The 22,744-nt window shown below is 46.6% G+C and overlaps 1 protein-coding gene across 1 annotated transcript; it reads right to left on the reverse strand.

Moving 5' to 3' along the window:
* Positions 1–11,581: 11,581 nt before the first annotated feature.
* LOC139382914 (vomeronasal 2, receptor 1) lies at positions 11,582–22,405 on the reverse strand. Its single transcript, XM_071127179.1, has 12 exons — positions 22,148–22,405; positions 21,308–21,599; positions 20,443–20,685; positions 19,986–20,177; positions 19,551–19,858; positions 19,339–19,459; positions 18,890–19,117; positions 16,635–16,758; positions 16,269–16,429; positions 15,738–15,933; positions 14,648–15,089; positions 11,582–12,006 (listed from the first exon to the last, which is right to left on the reverse strand). The coding sequence occupies exons 1-12, from the start codon at positions 22,387–22,389 to the stop codon at positions 11,691–11,693; spliced, it is 2,865 nt and encodes a 954-aa protein (XP_070983280.1). The 5' UTR covers positions 22,390–22,405; the 3' UTR covers positions 11,582–11,690.
* Between the last annotated feature and the right edge of the window lie 339 nt (positions 22,406–22,744).

Genomic DNA, 22,744 nt, shown 5'->3' on the forward strand with positions numbered 1-22,744 from the left:
AAATTCAATTCAGAAATATCGAATTTAGATAAGTATTCACACCTCTGAGTCAATACTTTGTAGAGTCAATACCTCTGAGTCAATACTTTGTAGAGTCAATACCTGAGTCAATACTTTGTAGAGTTAATACCTCTGAGTCAATACTTTGTAGAAGCACTTTTGGCAATGATTGCTTTGTAAAAAAAACAAACAGGTGTGGACTAACAGTGAAATGCTTACTCAGTGCTCCTTCCCAACAATGCAGAGAGAAAGAAAATAGAGAAATAACAGAGAAGTAAAACACTTAATGATAAAAGTAACAATAGATACACAATGAGCAACGATAACGTGGCTATATACACAGGGTACCAGTACAGAGCCGATGTGTAGAGATAAGAGAGAATTGAGGTCGCTACAGTGCCTTCAGAAAGTATTCAGACTTCTTGACTTTTTACCCTCATTTTGTAGTTTTCCAAAGCGGGATTAAAATGGATTTGATTGTCATTTTTGATCAACCATCTACACTAAATACTCTACAATGTCAAAGTATTATATTAATTAATTTAGTTATTAATGGAAAATAAAACACTAATATATTTTAGTTAGATAAGTATTCACCCCTCAGTCAATGCATTTTTTTAAATCCCCTTTCACAGTCTTTCTGGGTAAGTCTCTAAGAGCTTTGCAAACCTGGATTGTATACTATTTGCAAAATGATTATTTTTAGAATTCCTCAAGCTATTTCAAGTTGGTTGTTGATCTTGGCTAGACAGCAATGTTCAAGTCTTGCCATAGATTTTCAAGCCGATTTAAATCAAAACTGTAACTAGGCCACTCAGGAACATTCAATGTCGTCTTGGTAAGCAACAGTGTAGATTTGGCCTTGTGTTTTAGGTTATTGTCCTGCTGAAAGGTGAATGTATCTCCCAGTGTCTGGTGGAAAGCAGACTAAGCCAGGTTTTCCTCTAGGGTTTTGCCTTTGCTTAGATCCATTATGGTTATTTTTTATCCTGAAAAACTCCCCAGTTCTTAATGATTATACGCATACCCATAACATGATTCAGCCACTCAGTAATGTGTTGTATTGGATTTGCCCCAAACATAACACTTTGTATTCAGGACAAAAAGTTGGCCACATTTTTTGCAGTTTTTCTTTAGTGACTGGTTGCGAACAGGATGCATGTTTTGTAATAATTGTATTCTTTACAGGCTTCCTTCTTTTCCCCCTGTCAATTAGGTTGGTATTATGGAGTAACTACAATGTTGAAAATAAACTCTTTGAAGTTTTTGGAAATGTGAAAGGAATGTAGGATAATATAACACAATAGATCTGTTAAAAGATAATACAAAGAAGAAAAAAAAAACTTTCTTTTGTATTTTTTTGTACCATCATCTTTGAAATGGAAGAGAAATGCCATAATGTATTATTCCAGCCCAGATGCAATTTTGATTTTGGCCACTAGATAGCAAGCAGTGTATGAACAACATTTTAGACTGATCCAATGAACAATTGCATTTCTGTTCAAAATTTTGTCTCAAGACTGCCCAAATGTGCCTAATATGTTTATTAATAACTTTTCATGTTCAAAATTGTGCACTCTCCTCAAACAATGGAATGGTATTCTTTCACTGTAATAACTACTGTAAATTGGACAGTGCCATGAGATTAACAATAATTTAAGCTTTCTTTCAATATCAGATATGTTACAGATATCAGTTACTTACAACCTCATGCTAATCGCATTAGCCTAAAATTGTCTCAACCGTCCCGTGGAAGGGGCACCGTCCCGTGGAAGGGGCACCGTCCCGTGGAAGGGGCACCGTCCCGTGGAAGGGACACCGATCCCGAAAAAGTTTTAAACTCAGTAACTGTTTTAAAGTCACCATTGGCCTCATGGTGAAATCCATGAGCGGTTTCCTTCCTCTCCAGCAACTGAGTTAGGAAGGACGCCTGTATCTTTGTAGTGTATTTTCAATGTCTGCGTTTTGTATTTTTACCCATCTACCAATAGGTGCCCTTCTTTCAGAGCCATTGGAAAACCTCCCTGGTCTTTGTGGTTGAATCTGTGTTTGAAATTCACTGCTCAACCGAGGGACCTTTCAGATAATTGTATGTGTGGGGGTACAGAGATGAGGTAGTCATTCAAAAAATCATGTTAAACACTATTATTGCACACAGAGTGAGTCCATGCAACTTATTATGTGACTTGTTAATCACATGTTTACTTCTGAACTTATTTAGGCTTGCCATAACAAAGGGGTTGAATACGTATTGACTCAAGATATTTAAGCTTGATATGTTTTATTATTTTGTAAACATCATTTGGAAAAAGTAAAGGGTTGTGAATACTTTTTGAAGGCACTGTAGCTATCACCATAACTGCATCCATTATTTTGTTTTGCCCTAGACAACACTAGTATCCGACTTGCAGCCTAATGTTAGCTAGCTAATGTCAGCTAGCTAATGTCAGCTAGCTAATGTTAGCTAACTAACATTTAGCTAGCCTGAAGCTAGCTAACATTAGATGGCCTGTAGCTAGCTAGCCGGCTTTGCTAGCCTTATCAAATGATAATGTTACATAACTAGCCGTATCTAGACAATACACAATAAACTTGTATGCTCTACGACCTAACTAAGTTGTAATTAGGTTGCTAGCTAGCTAGTTATCTAGCTAGCTACACTAACGTTAGCTAAAATGTTATCTGGCCTGCCTCGTTAGCTAATGTTAGCTAGTGTAATAACATATTAACACATGTAATAAAGCATTCACTGACTGTTGTCTGCCTGTGGCCTAACCATGCAATCATAGCCTGCACTAATAAATGCTCTCTGTCTCATAACCTCCCCTCCCCCTGTTCCCAGCAGATACTAACTGCACTGGCATCCCCCCCCCCCCCCCCCCCCGCACAGGTGGCTGGCTACGATAACACACCCACTGAAACTCTCTAAACACACACACATCCAAACACACACACTGAAACTCTCTAACCACACACACCAGCACAGAGAACAAAGAACTCAGTTCTGCACCAATGGAGAAGTGACAGCGGGACCAGACCGAGCCCTGCTGTTCCACGCCTACCTACGTCATTCTATGTACAAATTCTGATGCACGCCTTGTTTTCGGCGCGCGTTCCAGGGTCTCTCTCTGAGTCAATTGAACAGCCCGTGCACACCTGAGCAATATTTTTCATTGTAATAAACAGCCTTACATATATTTTATTCGAGTCCAGTTCCTCCAATCTTATCATCAACACTAGCCTGCCTCACTTTATCAAAAGATAGCTAAGTAACTTACCTCCATAACCAGCAATAACATTATCTAACATTGTTAGCTAAGTTATAACAGAGCTGAGGATGAATAAAGGAGGAGAGAGGCAGAGACAGAGGGATCGCCACAATACACGCACGCACGCACGCACGCACGCACGCACACACACACACACACACACACAAACTGATAACCTTTGTATTATATTTAAACAACAACCAACTGAGCCCTCTCTTCCTGAAGGCTTTAGGTAACAGACATATAAAAGCTCTGTTTGAGGGGAGGAGGTGTAGAGGTGGTGAGAGGAGGATGTGTAGAGGTGGTGAGGGGAGGAGGTGTAGAGATGTAGAGGTGGTGAGGGGAGGAGGTGTAGAGGTGGTGTGGGGAGGAGGTGTGAGGGGAGGAGGTGTAGAGGTGGTGAGGGGAGGATGTGTAAAGGTGGTGAGGGGAGGAGGTGTAGAGGTGGTGAGGGGAGGAGGTGTAGAGGTGGTGAGGGAGGAGATGTAGAGGTGGTGTGGGGAGGATGTGTAAAGGTGGTGAGGGGAGGAGGTGTAAAGGTGGTGAGGGGAGGAGGTGTAGAGGTGGTGAGGGGAGGAGGTGTAAAGGTGGTGAGGGGAGGAGGTGTAGAGGTGGTGAGGGGAGGAGGTGTAGAGGTGGTGAGGGGAGGAGGTGTAGAGGTGGTGAGGGGAGGAGGTGTAAAGGTGGTGAGGGGAGGAGGTGTAGAGGTGGTGAGGGGAGGAGGTGTAAAGGTGGTGAGGGGAGGAGGTGTAGAGGTGGTGAGGGGAGGAGGTGTAGAGGTGGTGAGGGAGGAGGTGTGAGGGGAGGAGGTGTAGAGGTGGTGTGGGGAGGAGGTGTAGAGGTGGTGAGGGGAGGAGGTGTGAGGGGAGGAGGTGTAGAGGTGGTGAGGGGAGGAGGTGTGAGGGGAGGAGGTGTAGAGGTGGTGAGGGGAGGAGGTGTAGAGGTGGTGAGGGGAGGAGGTGTAGAGGTGGTGAGGGGAGGAGGTGTGAGGGGAGGAGGTGTAGAGGTGGTGAGGGGAGGAGGTGTAGAGGTGGTGAGGGAGGAGGTGTGAGGGGAGGAGGTGTGAGGGGAGGAGGTGTAGAGGTGGTGAGGGGAGGAGGTGTAGAGGTGGTGAGGGGAGGAGGTGTGAGGGGAGGAGGTGTGAGGGGAGGAGGTGTAGAGGTGGTGAGGGGAGGAGGTGTAGTGGTGGTGTGGGGAGGAGGTGTAGAGGTGATGAGGGGAGGAGGTGTACAGGTGGTGAGGGGAGGAGGTGTAGAGGTGGTGAGGGAGGAGGTGTGAGGGGAGGAGGTGTAGAGGTGGTGAGGGGAGGAGATGTAGAGGTGGTGAGGGGAGGAGGTGTGAGGGGAGGAGGTGTGAGGGGAGGAGGTGTAGAGGTGGTGAGGGGAGGAGGTGTAGTGGTGGTGAGGGGAGGAGGTGTAGAGGTGATGAGGGGAGGAGGTGTAGAGGTGGTGAGGGGAGGAGGTGTGAGGGGAGGAGGTGTAGAGTTGGTGAGGGGAGGAGGTGTGAGGGGAGGAGGTGTAGAGGTGGTGAGGGGAGGAGGTGTGAGGGGAGGAGGTGTAGAGTTGGTGAGGGGAGGAGGTGTGAGGGGAGGAGGTGTAGAGGTAGTGAGGGGAGGAGGTGTAGAGGTGGTGAGGGGAGGAGGTGTAAAGGTGATGAGAGGAAAAGGTGAGGGGAGGAGTGGAGGGGGAGTATGTGGGGGTGGATGTGTGTGAGGGGAATGAGTGAGGGGAGTGTGTGTGAGGGGAGAGTGTGAGGGGAGAGTGAGGGGAGGAGGTGTAGAGGTGGTGAGAGGAAGCGGTGAGGGGAGGAGTGGAGGGGGAGTATGTGAGGGGTGGATGTGTGTGAGGGGAATGAGTGAGGGGAGGGTGTGTGAGGTGAGCCTTATACTTTTCTACTGAAACTGCTAACAGAAGAACGAATAAGAGTTCTGTTGGGACAGGAGACAACCAGCCCACTAGTCTCAGCTGGTCTCCCAACAGACAGCAAAAAAAGAGAAGAAGAACAAGAAGCTCCTCTGTGTTACTGACTCATTCCCATAATCCTGCTGCTGCCGCTCTGACCCACTTCCTGTTACATAACTGTCCGTCAACATATAATAGATTTTAAAGAAACTTGTAAAATTGTTAAAGTTGTTTGTTGAGCAGTAAAAGCACGATCAGAATTGTGTCTTACGCTTGATGAGTTCTTTCAGGTCAACAACAGGGCACCAATACGGTTTTGACCATTGGGATTTTACTGAATGGAGAAAACCCTGGTTATGTCCAGTAGGTTGAATTTCATTGTTGACAAGGCAACGCTATATTTAGAAAGCAGTAGTATCAGGTGGGTATCGGCCTCTGTTGGTGAGAAGCATAGACTGGACCAAGGGTGTATCTCCTGACAATTTGACAGAACCTAACACACGCACACACACATGCACATACACACACAGACACACACAGACACACACACTAGCAGAGCCGGAGGGCTAGCTCATTAGAGTTTAATTCCTTACGTAAGTCCTTGTGAAGGAGACAAAAATAGATAGAAAATCACAGACACGCAATCAAACACTTGCACACACAGACACACAGACACACACACACACCTGCTACAAGGACTATGATTAATCACAAGGACGGAGCAATCAATCCCATTTGAAAGATCACAGAGGCATCAATTTCCCTCCTTTGTTCATTGGGGAGATGTCAGCAGCTCTCTGTAAACAAGGCTCTGTTTAAAAACCGTTGGGGAAAAACACAATGACATCGACCTACTCATTTCAAATGTGATCAATTTCTCTTATTTCACAATCCATCATCGTGAGACGAGTTTGACATCAGACTGAAGAGAGACTCCTAACTCTGGACAAGGACATTTGCACGTCACTGATTTGAGGGGTTTCACATTCTCGCATACAGTAACAGTCAAAAGTTTGGAAACAACTACTCATTCAAGGGTTTTTCCTTATTTTACTATTTTCTACTTTGTAGAATAATAGTGAAGACATCAAGACATCACCTATCCGGACCCGTTTTACTGCCAACACGGAGCCCCACCTGGCCTTCGCAACTGGACTACCGGACGTTATCTGCCCGAGGGAGTTATCCGGCTGGCGCGACGTTACCTGAACGCCCATCTGCGGTCCGCTAACCGTTAGCTGTCTTATCGGCTGCTATCTGAATAGATCTATCGGACAATTGTTTTTTTATTTTTTCTTGGGCCTCTATAACTACAGTATATCAATTTTTTTTGCGAATTGGATTGATCCCCTCTACCACACGGAACCCCACTAATCCTACCGACGGAAACGCACGAGGTGGCTGAAAACAGACCTCCATCCTATGCTAGCTTGCTACCGATGGCCCGGCTAGCTGTCTGAATCGCCGTGACCCTAACCAACCTCACTACTCACTGGACCCTTTTCATCACTCGACTAAGCATGCCTCTCCTTAATGTCAATATGCCTTGTCCATTGCTGTTCTGGTTAGTGTTTATTGGCTTATTTCACTGTAGAGCCTCTAGTCCTGCTCACTATACCTTATCCAACCTATTTGTTCCACCACCCACACATGCGATGACATCTCCTGGTTTCAATGATGTTTCTAGAGACAATATCTCTCCAATCCTCACTCAATACCTAGGTTTACCTCCACTGTATTCACATCCTACCATACCTTTGTCTGTACATTATACCTTGAAGCTATTTTATCGCCCCCAGAAACCTCCTTTTACTCTCTGTTCCAGACGTTCTTGACAACCAATTCTCATTGCTTTTAGCCGTACCCTTATTTTACTCCTCCTCTTTTCCTCTGTTCCTCTGGTGATGTAGAGGTGAATCCAGGTCCTAGCTCCACTCCTATTCCCCAGGCGCTCTCTTTTGATGACTTCTGTAACCGTTAAAGCCTTGGTTTCATGCATGTTAAAATTAGAAGCCTCCTCCCTAAGTTTGTTTTATTCACAGCTTTAGCACACTCTGCCAACCCGGATGTTCTAGCCGTGTCTGAATCCTGGTTTAGGAAGAACACCAACAAATTTTCATCCCTAAATACAACATTTTCAGACAAGATAGAACTGCCAAAGGGGGTGGTGTTGCAATCTACTGCAGAGATAGCCTGCAGAGTTCTGTCCTACTATCCAGGTCTGTACCCAAACAATTTGAACTTCTACTTTTAAAAATCCACCTCTCTCACCGTTGCCGCCTGTTATAGACCACCCTCTGCCCCCAGCTGTGCTCTGGACACCATAAGTGAACTGATTGCCCCCCATCTATCTTCAGAGCTCTTGCTGCTAGGCGACCTAAACTGGAACATGCTTAACACCCCAGCCATCCTACAATCTAAGCTTGATGCCCTAAATCTCACACAAATTATCAATGAACCTACCAGGTACCTCCCCAAAGCCGTAAACACGGGCACCATCATAGATATCATCCTAACCAACTTGCCCTCTAAATACACCTCTGCTGTCTTCAACCATGATCTCAGCGATCACTGCCTCATTGCTTGCATCCGTAATGGGTCAGCGGTTAAATAACCTCCATTCATCACTGTCAAATGCTCCCTGAAACACTTCAGCGAGTAGGCCTTTCTAATTGACCTGGTATCCTGGAAGGATATTGATCTCATCCCGTCAGTGGAGGATGCCTGTTTCTTTTTTTAAATGCCTTCCTAACCATCTTAAATAAGTATGCCCCATTCAAGAAATATATAACCCTTGGTTCTCCCCTATTACTAGCCTGTTCAACCTCTCTTTCGTGTCGTTTGAGATTCCCAAAGATTGGAAAGCAGCTGCGGTCATCCCCCTCTTCAAAGGGGGGGACACTCTTGACCCAAACTGCTACAGACCTATATCTATCCTACCCTGCCTTTCTAAGGTCTTCGAAAGCCAAGTCAACAAACAGATTACCGACCATTTCGAATCTCACCATACCCTCTCTGCTATGCAATCTGGTTTCAGAGCTGGTCATGGGTGCACCTCAGCCACGCTCAAGGTCCTAAACGATATCTTTACCGCCATTGATAAGAAACATTACTGTGCAGCCGTATTCATTGATCTGGCCAAGGCTTTCGACTCTGTCAATCACCACATCCTCATCGGCAGACTCGACAGCCTTGGTTTCTCAAATGATTGCCTCGCCTGGTTCACCAACTACTTCTCTGATAGAGTTCAGTGTGTCAAATCGGAGGGTCTGTTGTCCGGACCTTTGGCAGTCTATGGGGGTGCCACAGGGTTCAATTCTTTGACCGACTCTCTTCTCTGTATACATCAATGATGTCGCTCTTGCTGCTGGTGAGTCTCTGATCCACCTCTACGCCACTCTGTATACTTCTGTAAGACACCATTCTGTATACTTCTGGCCCTTCTTTGGACACTGTGTTAACAACCCTCCAGGCAAGCTTCAATGTCATACAACTCTCCTTCTGTGGCCTCCAATTGCGCTTAAATACAAGTAAAACTTAATGCATGCTCTTCAACCAATCGCTGTCTGCACCTGCCCGCCTGTCCAACATCACTACTCTGGCCGGCTCTGACTTAGAATACGTGGACAACTACAAATACCTCGGTATCTGGTTAGACTGTAAACTCTCCTTCCAGACCCACATCTCCAATCCAAAGTTAAATCTAGAATTGGCTTCCTATTTCGCAACAAAGCATCCTTCACTCATGCTGCCAAACATACCCTTGTAAAACTGACCATCCTACCAATCCCCGACTTCGGCGATGTCATTTACAAAATAGCCTCCAATACCCTACTCAACAAATTGGATGCAGTCTATCACAGTGCAATCCGTTTTGTCACCAAAGCCCCATATACTACCCACCACTGCGACCTGTACACTCTCGTTGGCTGGCCCTCGCTTCATACTCGTCGCCAAACCCACTGGCTCCATGTCATCTACAAGACCCGGCTAGGTAAAGTCCCCCCTTATCTCAGCTCGCTGGTCACCATAGCATCACCCACCTGTAGCACGCGCTCCAGCGGGTATATGTCTCTGGTCAACCAGAGACATATACCTATGTTTGTTTTACTCCATGTGTAACTCTGTGTTGTTGTATTGTGTCGAACTGCTTTGCTTTATCTTGGCCAGGTTGCAATTGTAAATGAGAACTTGTTCTCAATTTGCCTACCTGGTTAAATAAAGGTGAAAGAAAATTTTAAAAATCTAATCAAAACTATGAAATAACACATCTGTAATCATGTAGTAACCAAAAAAAGGGTTAAACAAATCAAAATATATTTGAGATTCTTCAAAGTAGCCACCCTTTGCCTTGATGACAGCTTTGCACACTCTTGGGGGGATAATGTAGGGACGGGTGGTGACATCTGCCTTCCTCTATTTTTTTACCTGTCCTTGTTCCGTATATCTTATTTTGTATTATTTATTTTGTACCTATAACTCTGGGTCTTTTTATTTCTGTATGCTCTATTATGTTTATATAATAATTGCATACTTGTCTTTATTTTACAAAGTACCTAAACACAATTCTTGTGTGTGTCCCCCCAAAAAAATATTTGAGCAAAAAAATACTACAGCAGCCCCAACAAACTCCCACTACCATGTGCTTCTGGCACCACAGCTTTTTTCAAGCACCAATTATGTATATTCTGAGTGTACAAAACATTAGGAACATCGTCCTAATGTTGAGTTGCACCCACTTTTGCCCCTCAAAACAGCCTCAATTCGTCGGGGCATGGACTCTGCATGGTGTCAAAATCATTCCACAGGGACGCGGGCCCATGTTGACTCCAATGCTTCCCACAGTTGTGTCAAGTTGTCTGGATGTCCTTCGGGTGTTGGGATCATTCTTGATCCACTTATTTTGGCACTTAAATATTTTCTCTTGTCCATTCACCGTCTCAATGGCACACATACACAATCCATGTCTCAGGGCTTAAAAATCCTTCTGAAATGTTTTTTTGATTACTAATGTTACTGTCCCCAGTACAGCATCAAATCAATGTAATTTTGTCCTTGAAACATTACATTGAAATACTGTAGAATTCCATTCATTCCTATGGAGGACTGTTCCTACTGGGGAGAGCCAATATGGCCGACCGGTGGCTTCAAAGCATCTCAATGGCCAATACATAGCATCAGCAATCTAGGGTTTATACACTGACTGTACCAAACATTAGGAACACCTGCTCTTTCCATAGCCCAGACTGACCAGGTGAAAACTATGATCCCTTTTCGATGTCATCACCCGTCATCACTTCAATCAGTGTAGATAAAGGAAAACTTTTTATTTTTGTTAATGTTTATGTTTATTATTAACATAATATAACTTATAAGTATGCAATAAGGTGTCTATGATGTAATAAAAGTGGCAAAAAATAAATGTAGACCTTAATAAATGCATTTCAATAGCTTCCAAAATATATTTTTACAACGTTGGTGGAGTGCCAAGATGGAGTCACGGTGGCTTCAATCAAGTCATCTAGTGTATATGTAAATCGTTGATTGCCACCTGTAGCCTTTACCTGCCTCTCGTTGGCTCATTGCCCACCACTGTAACAAGATCCCTACTTTACAATCCACTTTCAGTAAAGTAAAGCAAGTAACTTCAAGTCAAATGAAGGACAGGCAGGCAATGTTAACAATACACCTTTACTTCCCTACGAAAACATCTACAATCAGTGGGGATGATCCATCCAATCAGTGGGGATGATCCATCCAATCAGTGGGGATGATCCATCCAATCAGTGGGGATGATCCATCCAATCAGTGGGGATGATCCATCCAATCAGTGGGGATGATCCATCCAATCAGTGGGGATGATCCAATGATCACTAGGCTACTTATGCAGATTCCTATACAGAAACACTCAGACATTGATGTGCCTATACAAATATGATATAAAGGCTAATTAAATGAAAATCCCTCTAAATTCAAAGGTGACATTTTGACAACAAATACATTTTTAACGGCCACCTTTCTGAGACATCTCAAATGATCTCACAAATACAGTGTATTTCTACCACCATAGCAAGCCAGCGCAGCAATTACTGTTTTTAAAAAAACTAACTAAGGCTCAAACTAATTAATAAATAAAACATTTAAAAAATCAGGACTGCATTATTAAAGTCAAATATATAGTTATCATAAGGACGGAACCTATCCATCTACCATATATATATATATATATATATATATATATATATATATATCCATGTCAGCGTAGATATCTCTCTGTTGCAGCTCTGTGTTTGGTTGTAGTCCTACTCTCTGACAACTCCATTGCTATACATTAGTCAAAAAACTACATAGAGTATTTTGACATCACAGGAAACTAGGAAACAGACTCCACAATGAAATGCTGAGTCGTCCCTAGTTAGTGCAACGTGTCCTGTATCACTGGCCCTAGTGTGCTTCCAGATGAGTGTTTTTGTCTGCCCATAGTGTGTGTTTGTGTGTGTTTGTGCGTCCCTCCCTAACCCTAATAATCAACATTGCCTGTCGTAGCTTGAACTTCAGTGGCCACCGTAGCAAGCGAGGCCGAGGTCCCTGTCCCAGTCCCGTCACGTGGCTTGGAACGCGGCCGCATCACATCCTCCGTGTTGAACTCGGGCTTGACCAGCAGGACGTAGCACTTCGGTAGGAAGATGCAGGCTAGCAGACCGAAGCTGGACGCCAGGATGGCGAAGATCTGCACGGCCACCATGAACTTACCACGTGTACTGAGATAGGCCGGGATGAAGGAGCTCCACACGATGAAGAACACCAGCATGCCGAAGGTCAAGCTCTTTGCCTCACTGGAATCAAGAAACCCCAACAAGTTTAAAAATGGTCTAAAGCAAGAAACCAAATGAAATTCAAATGAGCGCAACAACTCTCAGGGTGTTCTCACACGTGGTCCCTTTCAGACCATTTTTTTTTTTTTTAATTTTGCGGTTCGCTTAAATTTTTTTGGTGTGCGGTGTGAACACTACTAAAGGAACTCAGACCCCTCAAAAGAGCCCCAAAAGTGAATCGAACTGAGACCATCTCGAGAGGTGTTCGTTCTGAGTTCGGTTCGCTTGAATTACGTGTTTTTTTCAGGACAATGTGAACGGAAAGCTCCCCGGGATGACGTGTTATTATTCCAGCACCACACACTAGACTACTGCAACACCATTTCCCCCCCGGTCATAAACCCTCACAAAAATGTGTGCCGAATCACAACATAGGGTAGAACGTCTAATCTAGCTCTTAAAGGGACAGTATACCACTTTCAGTTACAGCATTATTTATTCTGCAGTTATTCTATTGCTATTTATTCTATTAGCAATACAATATACATGTTAATAATATCTTCTGATTACAACTATTATGTCTCATATTTTAACTAAATGCAATCTATTAGCTTCCAAAATGTACGTAGGTACATCTAGCTGTCCGACAACGTATTCTGATTGAATGGCTTGTCCTGCACTTTGTAAAAACCCAGAGTGAATGTTGGAAAAAGATCTTGGTTCCTTCCTAAACATAGCTATGAGAATGTAAAGAGAACATAGTGGAAGGGAACTGTCAGAAGAGTTGAGTCCTCATTCAAAGGCAAGGCCAGTGTGAACACAAAGACATGAGTTTTTCTGCTTTTTTTTGTTTGTTTTTTACCCCAGAGTTCACTTTAAAGAGGACTGAGATCCGTTCTATTAAAGAGGACTATATGTGAAAACAACCTTAGATAGTCAATCATAAGTTACGCAATGGTAAGATATGTTATGTTAGATTCTGGGTGAAACTTGGACCATTGTTATACTCATAAGGAGAGTGTCCAACTGTGAAAGAGATTAGTTTTTACATCACAAGTTAATGGTTATCTGTAGGAGTTAGATGGATGTAGGAGTTAGATGGATGTAGGAGTTAGATGGATGTAGGAGTTAGATGGATGTAGGAGTTAGATGGATGTAGGAGTTAGATGGATGTAGGAGTTAGATGGATGTAGGAGTTAGATGGCTTTGGGAATGTGTAGGGGAGACGGGTGGAGAGCTTAGAACCTAACAATGTCACTGAGGGAGAGAGGGGAATGTATAACGTTTACATTATGTCAGGATATGTCACTGTTAAGACATCAGGGATCCTCTGGGAGGAGAAGAGACACAGTCTGGTACCAGTCACCATGACAGCCTTGAGTTGGGGAGGAGTGAGCACTTTGGTGTAGAGGTCAGGTTAGATGAAGTGAGGAAGAACAGATATCACTAAGGTTCTGCCTAGCAACAGAGATACGTTGGCTGTTCAGTTGTGGAGGAGTCTCAGCCTAGGAGAAAGGGTTAAATATCAGTGCTTGTGTGAAATGTTGTTTGTCTGAATGCAGCTGTATCTACCCTTTGGGAAGAATTAAACTTGGGTAAGCTTCTCTAGTGTCCGTGAGTTATTTACTCTCAACCTAACCTAACAGTTATAATAAGTTAAACTGCAAAGTTATGTTAGCTTAACTTCTATGTTAGCTCTTAGCCTACAGCTAGCCAAGTCTTTAAAATGCTAAGCTAAGTAAGTTCCAGGTCCACTAGCTACCCGAAGGAGTCCTTCAGTTTGCGTGCCATGAAGGTGACTAGCTACCTGAAGTTGTCCTTCAGTTTGTGTGCTATGAAGGTGACTAGCTACCCGAAGGAGTCCTTCAGTTTATGTGCCATGAAGTTGACTAGCTACCTGAAGGAGTCCTTCAGTTTGTGTGCTATGAAGGTGACTAGCTACCCGAAGGAGTCCTTCAGTTTATGTGCCATGAAGTTGACTAGCTACCTGAAGGAGTCCTTCAGTTTGTGTGCCATGAAGTTGACTAGCTACCCGAAGGAGTCCTTCAGTTTGCGTGCCATGAAGTTGACTAGCTACCCGAAGGAGTCCTTCAGTTTGTGTGCCATGAAGTTGACTAACTACCCGAAGGAGTCCTTCAGTTTGTGTGCCATGAAGTTGACTAGCTACCCGAAGGAGTCCTTCAGTTTGTGTGCCATGAAGGTGACTAGCTACCTGAAGGAGTCCTTCAGTTTGCGTGCCATGAAGGTGACTAGCTACCCGAAGGAGTCCTTCAGTTTGTGTGCTATGAAGGTGACTAGCTACCTGAAGGAGTCCTTCAGTTTGTGTGCCATGAAGTTGACTAGCTACCCGAAGGAGTCCTTCAGTTTGTGTGCCATGAAGTTGACTAGCTACCCGAAGGAGTCCTTCAGTTTGCGTGCCATGAAGTTGACTAGCTACCCGAAGGAGTCCTTCAGTTTGTGTGCCATGAAGTTGACTAACTACCCGAAGGAGTCCTTCAGTTTGTGTGCCATGAAGTTGACTAGCTACCCGAAGGAGTCCTTCAGTTTGTGTGCCATGAAGGTGACTAGCTACCTGAAGGAGTCCTTCAGTTTGCGTGCCATGAAGGTGACTAGCTACCCGAAGGAGTCCTTCAGTTTGCGTGCCATGAAGGTGACTAGCTACCTGAAGTTGTCTTCCAGTTTGCGTGCTATGAAGGAGAAGACGAAGGCCAACAGGGCCAGCAGGATGTCGTAGCCGAAGACACAGCAGATGAAGACCACAGAACCCTGGTCACACTCCAGGATGATCTTGATGTTCTGTGCCGCCGTGTTTTTGACCGGGTGCGGTGGCAGGATGACGAGCCACACCGTGCACGCCACGGCCTGGATCAGTGTTGCTATGGCAGCCAGGACCCTCTGGTGGGCGGGGCGGAGAGAGTCCACATCGGGGTTGCCAGCGGTTACGGCATTGTTGTTGTTGTTGTTGTTGATGTTGCCATTGGTGACAATGACATCAGGGCTGGTGTCAGCGGCGGCGGCCTGAGCTGCAGCCTTGGCAGTGGCTTTGGCCTTGGACCTGGCAGCCTTCAGAACCCGGGCCCTGAGCATAAGGACTGCAGCCTTACCTAGAACAACACGTCGTCATGGTTAAAGGGGAGGGGTTTGTGTGAGCAATGTGGTAAGAGCTGTACTCTACTGTAGCCACTGAGTATCCATCATGTCACTTACAGTCGATGATTCCTTAAGGGCTAGACTAGCCGCTAAAGGATTAGTCTGGATTGGGAGGGAGGGAGGGAGGGAGGAAGGAAGGAAGGAAGGAAGGAAGGAAGGAAGGAAAGAAGGGAGGGAGGGAGGGAGAGAGAGAGAGAGATGAAGGTAGAGAGAGAGAGAGAGAGAGATGAAGGTAGAGAGAGAGAGAGAGAGAGAGATGAAGGTAGAGAGAGAGAGAGAGATGAAGGTAGAGAGAGAGAGAGAGAGATGAAGGTAGAGAGAGAGAGAGAGAGAGAGATGAAGGTAGAGAGAGAGAGAGAGAGAGAGATGAAGGTAGAGAGAGAGAGAGAGATGAAGGTAGAGAGAGAGAGAGAGAGATGAAGGTAGAGAGAGAGAGAGAGATGAAGGTAGAGAGAGAGAGATGAAGGTAGAGCGAGAGAGAGAGAGATGAAGGTAGAGAGAGAGAGAGAGAGAGTGGGGGAGAGAGAGCGAGAGAGAGAGAGAGAGAGAGCGAGAGAGAGAGAGAGAGGGAGGGAGAGAGAGAGAGAGAGACTTCGACCCACCCATGATGGAGGAGAGGCAGAGGGAAAACCCCAGGGCCAGGCCCACCTGGCTGGTCATGCAGCTCCAAGGCTGGGGCTCTCCCAGGAAGACGATGGAGGAGAGGAACGTCACCACCAGGGAGAACAGCAGGGAGAAACTCAGTATGGGGTCGTTGGCCTTCACCAGTGGAGTACCCAGGTTGACCAGGAAGACCATCTGAAGTAGAATATCATACACACCAGGGTTGGAATTGAAGTCACCCAATTCAGTTAGTAAACTGAAATTCCAATTCCAACATTTTTCACAAATTCCATATTCAAGGATTTCTCAATAAACTGAAAAGGAGAAAATGTATTTAAAAGAAAAGTTTCTGAGTGACTTCAATGCGAATTGACCCAAACCCTTATACACTTCAGGTTGTCTATCAGAAATGGCAGTGAATACTACCTGATTTACTGTAATTATGTATCCTCGTAATTCCAACAGACAAATCTCCAATAACATCCTATTGCCCAATATTCCACTAGTTGTTCCTGCCTTTGGCTACACACCCCCACAGCCAGGGTGATCAGCGCTCCAACGGCTGATATCACTATGAGTGTGATGCCCAGAGGTTCACTGAAGTCCAGGAACTCGATGGTCTTGGGGACGCAGGTGTCTCGGGCCGCATTAGACCAGTAATCCTCAGTGCACTGGATACACTCCCTGGCGTCTGACAGAGGAGGCAGAGGGAAGATGTCAGGTCAGTCTAACACACAGAAACAGAAACAATCTAACGAAGCTGTTAGAATATCCTTCAAGCTACATATCATTTAAAAATAAAATTTAAAAAACAACAACAGTGGACTCAATTCAAATGAGTGCAGTTGTATAAAGCTCTGTTGGGGATTGATAAGGGGAACACAATGATATATCACCTGTGGTGTTGCTGATCTCTCCGTCGGCACAGGGGATGCAGTCGAAACAGCAGACGGGCTCCCCCTGCCTGATCCCCTTCCTGGTACCAGGCTGGCAGCTCTCACTGCACACTGATCTCGGAGTCTGATGGGAGACATGGAGGGAGACAGTCAGATAGGGAGGGTAGGAGACAGTCAGATAGACAGGGAGGGAGACAGTCAGATAAACAAGGAGGGAGGGAGACAGTCAGATAGACAGGGAGGGAGACAGCCAGATAGACAGGGAGGGAGACAGTCAGATAGACAGGGAGGGAGACAGCCAGATAGACAGGGAGGGAGACAGTCAGATAGACAGGGAGGGAGACAGTCAGATAGACAGGGAGGGAGACAGTCAGATAAACAAGGAGGGAGGGAGACAGTCAGATAGACAGGGAGGGAGACAGTCAGATAGACAGGGAGGGAGACAGCCAGATAGACAGGGAGGGAGACAGCCAGATAGACAGGGAGGGAGACAGCCAGATAGACAGGGAGGGAGGGAGACAGCCAGATAGACAGGGAGGGAGACAGCCAGATAGACAGGGAGGGAGACAGTCAGATAGACAGGGAGGGAGACAGTCAGATAGACAGGGAGGGAGACAGTCAGATAGACAGGGAGGGAGACAGTCTGATAGACAGGGAGGGAGACAGTCAGATAGACAGGGAGGGAGACAGTCAGATAGACAGGGAGGGAGACAGTCAGATAGACAGGGAGGGAGACAGTCAGATAGACAGGGGGGAGACAGTCAGATAGACAGGGAGGGAGACAGTCAGATAGACAGGGAGGGAGACAGTCAGATAGACAGGGAGAGAGACAGCTAGGGAGGGAAGGAGGGAGACAGCTAGGGAGGGAAGGAGCCAGTCAGATAGACAGGGAGCGAGACAGCCAGATAGACAGGGAGCGAGACAGCCAGATAGACAGGGAGGGAGACAGCCAGATAGACATGGAGGGAGACAGTTAGATAGACAGGGAGGGAGACAGTCAGATAGACAGGGAGGGAGAAAGCCAGATAGACAGGGAGGGATACAGTCAGATAGACAGGGAGAGAGACAGCTAGGGAGGGAAGGAGGCAGTCAGATAGACAGGGAGGGAGACAGTCAGCTAGGGGGGGAAGGAGGCAGTCAGATAGACAGGGAGGGAGACAGCCAGATAGACAGGGAGGGAGGGAGACAGCCAGATAGACAGGGAGGGAGGGAGACAGCCAGATAGACAGGGAGGGAGACAGTCAGATAGACAGGGAGGGATACAGTCAGATAGACAGGGAGAGAGACAGCTAGGGAGGGAAGGAGGCAGTCAGATAGACAGGGAGGGAGACAGTCAGCTAGGGGGGGAAGGAGCCAGTCAGTTGGACAGGGAGGGAGACCGTCAGCTAGATAGGGAGGGAGACAGTCAGATAGACAGGGAGGGATACAGTCATATAGACAGGGAGAGAGACAGCTAGGGAGGGAAGGAGGGAGACAGCTAGGGAGGAAAGGAGCCAGTCAGATAGACAGGGAGCGAGACAGCCAGATAGACAGGGAGCGAGACAGCCAGATAGACAGGGAGGGAGACAGCCAGATAGACATGGAGGGAGACAGCCAGATAGACAGGGAGGGAGACAGTCAGCTAGGGAGGGAAGGAGACAGCCAGATAGACAGGGAGGGAGACAGTCAGACAGACAGGGAGGGAGACAGTCAGAAATACAGGGAGGGAGACAGTCAGCTAGGGAGGGAAGGAAACAGTCAGATAGACAGGGAGGGAGACAGTCAGATAGGCAGGGAGAGAGACAGACAGACAGGGAGGGAGACAGCCAGATAAACAAGGAGGGAGACAGACAGATAGACAGGGAGGGAAACAGTCAGATAGACAGGGAAGGAGACAGCCAGATAGACAGGAAGGGAGACAGACAGATAGACAGGAAGGGAGACAGACAGATAGACTGGGAGGGAGGGAGTCAGCCAGATAGATGGGGAGGGAGACAGTCAGATAGACAGGGAGGGAGACAGTCAGATATACAGGGAGGGAGACAGTCAGATAGACAGGGAGGGAGACAGTCAGATAGACAGGGAGGGAGACAGTCAGATAGACAGGGAGGGAGACAGTCAGATAGACAGGGAGGGAGACAGTCAGATAGACAGGGAGGGAGACAGTCAGATAGACAGGGAGGGAGACAGTCAGATAGACAGGGAGGTAGACAGTCAGATAGACAGGGTACACACATACCACTGTCTTTGTCTTCTCACTACAGTATCTCACTGACCTCCAGCTCATCATTGTTCCACACTATGGATGCATTGTTGATAGTCATCATGGCATCTGGGGCTGCTGTGCTGTTGAATCGGCCAATCGTCACGTAGGAGATCTCCCCGTCACCTTTCACTTGCCAGTTAATGATGTCATAGTAGCCGTCCACATCTCCGTCCAGGAAGAATAAAGGTTCTTTGGTGTGGGGGACGTGGAACCACACGTTCTTCAGGTAGTACATCAACTAGAGGAGAAAGGAGAAGAAGGATCATATTAAACCTACAGCGGTTACAACCAAGACACACACACACACACACACACACACACACACACACACACAGACACACACACAGACACACACACAGACACACACACACACACACAAACACACACACACAAACACACACACACAGACACACACACACACAAACACACACACACAGACACACACACACACAGACTGACCTGCCAAGGCTCAAATTTGGTGATGTCAGCACAGCTGTCGTTGTTGAAGGGCCCCTGGCCAGGCTCACAGATCTCCATGTTATGCAAGGCATGGGCCACAGTGTACACAGCCTTATACACACTGTAATACAAAATATCGTCATCATCACCCCCATCACCGTCATCCTCGTTATCATCGCTATCACTGTCATCATCATCATCATCATATCTACCTGTATGTGATGCGTAGCTGGGTCACGTCAGAGTAGGTATTATTCAGTTTCCCCAGGGATTCCTGTCCCGAACACAGACCCTCAGGCACCCCTCTGACTGCCCTGGACAGGCTTGTGTTGCCCCCCACTGCTGTTTTCGCCAGCCTCAGAGCCCGGCCGTAGTCCAGCGTGCAGTTGAACGCCGTTTCCCAGAATTCCTCAGTGAGCGGGTTGGAGTAGGGGTCTATGTTTAGCAGGTGACGCTGGAGACCGGGGATCTCAGCACGCTTCAGACCGAATCCCAGGGTACCACCCAGCAATGAACTCACCTGGACACAGAAAACACCCAACATATCAGGGAACACCGCTTTCAAATAAAAATGGTCACCCTGCTGACTCTAATTCTATCGTCCCTGTGACCCCTGGTTGAACCTAACCATTAGTTGACCCCCTCACCCCAGGCTGGTTGATGAGTGCGGAGGTGACCCAGGCCTCGCTGGCGATCCAGGTGCGGTTGGTGACATTGTGTTGGATCAGCTCCTGGATCAGAGGGCTCAGGTCCACATCAGAGGAGAACACCACAATGATTTTAGCTGTCGACTCCACCACCGTCTCCACAATACGCTGGATGTCCTCTGGAGAGCTCACCTGCACAGAACAGGAAACAGTAGGGAGGACGGGGTTCCAAAACTTTATTAACTTGTTTATGGTACAAGCAAATTGATGGAGAAAAATCTGGGGAAATAGACAGGAGAGAGAAGAAGAGAGAGAAGAAGAGAGAGAATAAGAGAGAGAATAAGAGAGAAGAAGAGAGAGAATAAGAGAGAGAATAAGAGAGAGAAGAAGAGAGGTAGAAACAGAGACAGAGGGAGACACTGAGGGCTGTGATGTAATGGAAACAGTAACCGGTCACCTTGGGCAGAGTCTCAGAGAAAGAGATGCAGACCCCAGCCTCCTCCACCTGTTCCTTGAAGGCCTTGATGCCATACTTCCCATAGTCATCGTCTGCGGCGATGGTTCCCACCCAGGTCCAGCCGAAGTGCAGCACCAGGCGGGCCATTGCCTCAGACTGGTAGACGTCGTTAGGGATGGTCCTCAGAAAGGTGGGAAACTGGAACTTACTGTCCAACACAGAACAGGACGACGAGTAACTCACCTAGAGACGAGGAGAGAAGGATGAGAGAGGGAGGAGAGGGAGAGAGAGAGGGAGAGAGAGAGGAGAGAGTGAGGAGAGAGGGAGAGAGAAGGAGGAGAGTGGGAGAGCGAGAGAGGAGAGAGGGAGGGAGGAGAGAGGGAGGGAGAAGAGAGAGGAGGAGAGAGGGAGAGAGGGAGAAGAGAGGGTGAGAGAGGGAGGAGAGAGGGAGAGGAGAGAGGAGGAGAGAGGGATAAGAGAGAGGAGAGAGGGAGAGAGAGGGAGAAGAGGGTGAGAGGGAGGAGCGAGGGAAAGAGGAGTGAGAGAGAGAGAGAGAAGAGAGGGTGAGAGAGGGAGGAGAGAGGGAGGGAGGAAAGAGGGAGAGGAGAGAGGAGGAGAGAGGGAGAGAGAGGGAGAAGAGAGGGTGAAAGAGGGAGGAGAGAGGGAGGGAGGAAAGAGGGAGAGGAGAGAGGAGGAGAGAGGGAGAGAGAGGGAGAATAGAGGGTGAGAGAGGGAGGAGAGAGGGAGGGAGGAGAGAGAGGGAGAGGAACATGTCCACTGGATTAGGCCACACCACACCTAGATAGATATAGGAGCTGCAGTGAAGAGAGAGTCCATGTATTAATATGTAGATAGACAGAGATACCTGGGGGAAATAGTAGAGTCCCAGTATGCGTGCGGTGGCGATGGACAGGTCTGACCCCCCAGCCCCCACTAGAGCGGCCAGGGGAGCCCCTGTGCCACAGCGGTAGTTGGGCACGGCCTCTTCCTGCCCCGTCAGGTAGGTGAGGGTGCCCTCCACAGCCTTGGAGATGGTGAAACAGGAGTCGTAGATGACATATCCCAGGTCCGTATCAGGGAGGAGGTCTGTCCGCTTGTTGATCTCATCAATGGCGAAGAGCATTGTCTGAGTCCAACGAAACGTCCGGAAGTTAAACCTGGATGAGAAGTGATGATGATGACGGTGATAATGATGATGGGAAATAGTTAGAAATAGTAATAATAGTAGTAGTTACCATCTTGAATAGTGCTGTATCTGCAATATATTATAAAAGGTAGTGAAGTTGCATTACACTGCCACTAGAGGGCGACAAAATATCACAATATTGGTGGAATGACAACAAGCCCAGATCATCATAATTTAGTTTATTGGCTAATATAGGAGCAGTTCAGATCTATGGGGCTGAAGGGAGAGTTTAGGGATGATGGTGATTGTTGAGTCACCGATTGGATGAGGGAGCAGGACCTTGAGGGGAGGAGGAGGGGGGTGACTCAGTCGAGAAGCAATTCCCAGAATGTTCTGGTTCTAAATACCATTCACATAATATTTGAAATACAACAGGACTAACTTACTCTAATTTCGAAAAATGTTCCTACATTCACACCGTCACTCTCTCCACCTCTCAATCCAGTTTAACTGCCTTTAAACTCCTGAGTAATATAATGTGATTGTATCCCATGACACTAAATATTCACCGGTACTCACCCCTCGCATCCCAGGGACAGCGGCACCGAGGAGCTGTTGGTATTGGCTGAGGCGATGCGGCGGTGAACGGGAAACATCCCTCCCACGACCACCTGTTTCTTATCTACGTTCCTGTAGCCGTTCAGGTTAAACTTGGCCTTCAATTTACAGGTGGACTCCGCCGAGATGGACGCGTAAAGGTGGAGAAAAGCACATAATCCACACAGTAACCGGTATTTCCAATTGAATCCAGTATTATCCATGATGTGAACGTGTGGTATAAAGTAGCTTGTTCACAGTGTCAGGCTCTGAAGAAACAGCATCAGTACAAACAGGTGCCTCTGCCAAATCTCAGGAGATGATTATCGGCAGTGTTGCATGACATAATTTGACAAAACAGCCTCCTCATGGAGACATGAGATAAGCAAAAGGGCTTTTGAGGTTCATAGATTATGAACATTATTGACTGTAATAAATTAATGAAAATAATTACATTTCATTTGTGTAATAAACATAATAATTAAGAATTGAGCAGATTATAGGCAAAGGCTATATGCGCCTTAGTGTTAAAATATATATTGTGTCGCTTGCATTACTTTATAATAGCCTATAGGGTTT

Source organism: Oncorhynchus clarkii, chromosome 24, assembly GCF_045791955.1.
Source record: "Oncorhynchus clarkii lewisi isolate Uvic-CL-2024 chromosome 24, UVic_Ocla_1.0, whole genome shotgun sequence".
Taxonomy (NCBI): domain Eukaryota; kingdom Metazoa; phylum Chordata; class Actinopteri; order Salmoniformes; family Salmonidae; genus Oncorhynchus; species Oncorhynchus clarkii.

Coding starts and splice junctions, on each gene's coding strand:
- LOC139382914 (XM_071127179.1), bottom strand. CDS start 22,389: ATGGATAATACTGGATTCAATTGGAAATACCGGTTACTGTGTGGATTA. Junction 19,859..19,985: donor CACTCATCAACCAGCCTGGG/GTGAGGGGGTCA, acceptor TTCTGTGTCCAG/GTGAGTTCATTGCTGGGTGG. Junction 19,118..19,338: donor CCAAATTTGAGCCTTGGCAG/GTCAGTCTGTGT, acceptor TTTCTCCTCTAG/TTGATGTACTACCTGAAGAA.